The sequence below is a fragment of the Ailuropoda melanoleuca genome, unplaced genomic scaffold, assembly GCF_002007445.2.
Source record: "Ailuropoda melanoleuca isolate Jingjing unplaced genomic scaffold, ASM200744v2 unplaced-scaffold2967, whole genome shotgun sequence".
NCBI lineage: Eukaryota > Metazoa > Chordata > Mammalia > Carnivora > Ursidae > Ailuropoda > Ailuropoda melanoleuca.
This window is the reverse complement of record NW_023200136.1, coordinates 1-2,751: the sequence shown is the minus strand read 5'-3', so window position 1 is coordinate 2,751 and position 2,751 is coordinate 1. Positions and strand designations below refer to the sequence as shown.

At 59.3% G+C, this 2,751-nt stretch overlaps 1 protein-coding gene across 1 annotated transcript; it reads left to right on the top strand.

Annotated features, from left to right (window-relative positions):
* Positions 1 to 37: 37 nt before the first annotated feature.
* LOC117798264 (ras-related protein Rab-37-like) lies at positions 38 to 2,745 on the top strand. The gene is made up of 4 exons (XM_034650691.1): positions 38 to 490; positions 1,543 to 1,584; positions 2,089 to 2,155; positions 2,237 to 2,745. Exons 1-4 carry the CDS (start codon positions 383 to 385, stop codon positions 2,347 to 2,349), a joined length of 330 nt encoding a protein of 109 aa, XP_034506582.1. The 5' UTR covers positions 38 to 382; the 3' UTR covers positions 2,350 to 2,745.
* Positions 2,746 to 2,751: the final 6 nt, after the last annotated feature.

Genomic DNA, 2,751 nt, shown 5'->3' with positions numbered 1-2,751 from the left:
CCCGCCCCTATCAGATCCGATAGCCTCCCTTGGGTGATAATCCCTGTCCACAGTATTAACACTTCCCTTCTAGAAGTGGTGTTTCTTTGGGGCCACCGAGCACATTTGCTGACCTGTGAGTGCCGAAGTCTCAACGCAGGCTTCCAGGAAACTGCGTGAGGACAGAAAGGTCAGAGGGAGGGCCTGAGAAATGAGCTGAGCCAAGGAGCAGAGAGAAGAGGCAGGGTGAAGGCAGTGCGGGCTTTCCAGAAGCAGGTGGCCCTCAGTGCGGACAGCATCCTTCCCTGGCCCTCTGCCCCTCTTTCCAGGGTCTCTTGCCCTGGAAGCCCAGCAGTTTGCCCCAACTCCCCATTAACTGCCTCTGCCCCCCATCTCCTAGGTGATGCTTCTGGGAGACTCAGGCGTTGGCAAAACCTGTTTCCTGATCCAATTCAAAGACGGGGCCTTCCTGTCCGGGACCTTCATAGCCACGGTCGGCATAGACTTCAGGGTGAGGTGGCTGCAGGTTCCTCCTCCCAGCCGCAAGCCAGGGGGCCTAGAGCTCGGGCACAGCGTGCTGCCCTCTCCTTGCCAGCCCTGGCTCCTCGAAGCTGCTGTGGCTCACTGCCGGAGGGCACCAGGGACCATAGAGGGGGCCAGGTTCAAGGAGTCTGGGCATGGTGGGGGCTCTGCCCACCTACAGGATATGAGCAGTGAGACACTGAGTCTTAAAATTCTGCCCCAGAGCAGGGCGGACACATCCCACAGTGTGAGCTGAGTTTCCTGGCCTTTAGGCCCCTTGCTCATTGCCTCTGAGCTACGCCCTCTGGCAAGGCCTCAGAGGTCAACAGGTCTTTCTAGAGTTCCTGGAAGTACAGCACTGTGCTGGGTTGAGGAGCCGGGCTCACCAGGCTCCCTCCCTGTCCGTCTTGAGGAACACATTTTAACAAGTCTGCACTCTGCCACGCTCCACCCAAAGGATCCAGGAGAGTGAGGTCTAATCCAGGTGGGGAGGGGGTGAGGAAAGGGAAGCTATGCAGAGGCCAGGTGCCTCCCTCCCAATGGGGAGGAACTGAAGCTTCACTCAGGAGAACTAGTGAACAGCGAGAGGGAAAAACCACCCTGCAGATCCAGCTTCTGCTGTGCCCAGGATGCTGGGGGCATCTTATCTCTAAGGACTCGGTTCTGTAGGATGGGGCTGAGCTCCAGGAGGGACGGATGAAAGTGGGAAAGAGGCAGGGCCCCCAGTGCCCAGCCCTGTGCCGCTGGCTGAGGTCTGGAGAGAGCCAGGCGGGTGCTCGGGCACTTCTGGCCCCGGTGTGTTGTAAGAGGAGCAGACAGGTCCCCAGAAGAACTCTGCCATGGTGGGGGGGGGGGTCTCTGGAGACAGGGTCCTGCTGCCCTGAAGGGGTGATCTGGCTGGAGATGTCTCTGGGGCTCACTGCACCCCTTTTAACCCTGGGAAGCAACCAGAACAGAACGTCTGCGGCTCTGTAGGATGTCAAGGATCCAAGCCTCCCCTGCTTTCCAAATCCACCCTCCCTCTGCCCTTGTCTCTTTCAGAACAAGGTGGTGACCGTGGACGGTGTGAGGGTGAAGTTGCAGGTGAGACCAGAACTGCAGGGGGAGGGGGAGGGGGGGCCGCCCCTGCTGCTCACCCAAACCACAGGAGGCCTGCAGCCCTGCCCTCAGCCTGGGGCAATTTCCTGTGGGGCCCAGAGGAAACGGGCTTTTGTGCTTTTGTTTGTTCCGAGGCCCCTAGAAAAAGCAGTTCCCAGGCACCCTCCGTGGTATCAAAGGCAACTCAACGTGCCTTCAGACAAGCTTAGGCTTGCTCCAACCCCTCTCCAGTTTCCCAGACCTCGTCTGCTCTGGGGGATGGGACACCCCCAACCCCTGGGCTAGGGAAGAGGCTGCAGCCTGAATGAGCCTGTGAACTCAATAATACCACCATGCAGGACACCATCAGATGTTCAGAAGGCCCTGAGCACCTAGAGCAGGAAGTGTCCCACCTTCCCACACAGCTCTCATACCCCAGCGTGGGTTCCCTCTGCCCGGCGCGGTCCCAGCGCACTGCGTCCTTCTGACTATCTGTCCGTGCCTTCCTAGATCTGGGATACAGCCGGGCAGGAGCGATTCCGCAGTGTCACCCATGCTTATTACCGAGATGCCCAGGGTAAGCCGTTCCCCAGCCCGCTTGGGATACCCATTCTTCGGCCCCATGTCCCTGTGTGATCTCTCTCTCCCCCCGCCGCAGCCTTGCTCCTGCTCTACGACATCACCGACAAGTCGTCTTTCGACAACATCCGGGTAGGTCCTCCTCTTCGCTCACCACCCCGCAGGAGCCAAGGCGGGGCCTCCGGGAGCTAGGACTGCTTCCTGCTTTGGGGGGAAGGGGGAGGAGCATGGAACACCACCGCCTTTTTAAAAACACCTGCGCTGTGACTCAGAAGGAATAAGCCGCCGCTGGGCATCTGGTCGGCATGTGGGCATAAAGGCCAAGCAGGCCACTGGGTGCCCATGCCACCTGCTTCGCCCTGGCTGTGATTCCTGAGCGCGGTTGGTGACAAAGTGTTCGCAAAGTACGCAGCTCTGCCAGGGACAATTACCCACCCGCAGGGACCAAGGGGAGAACCCAGGCACGAGAGTCTCTCCAGCCAGCCAGCCCAGGTGGCAAAGAAAGCGATTCAGGCAGACAGTGGGGGGGTTCTGTCCTCACCAAACTATTACAGAGTAGGGATAAAAGTTCAACAAGTGTTACAGCCCTGACTG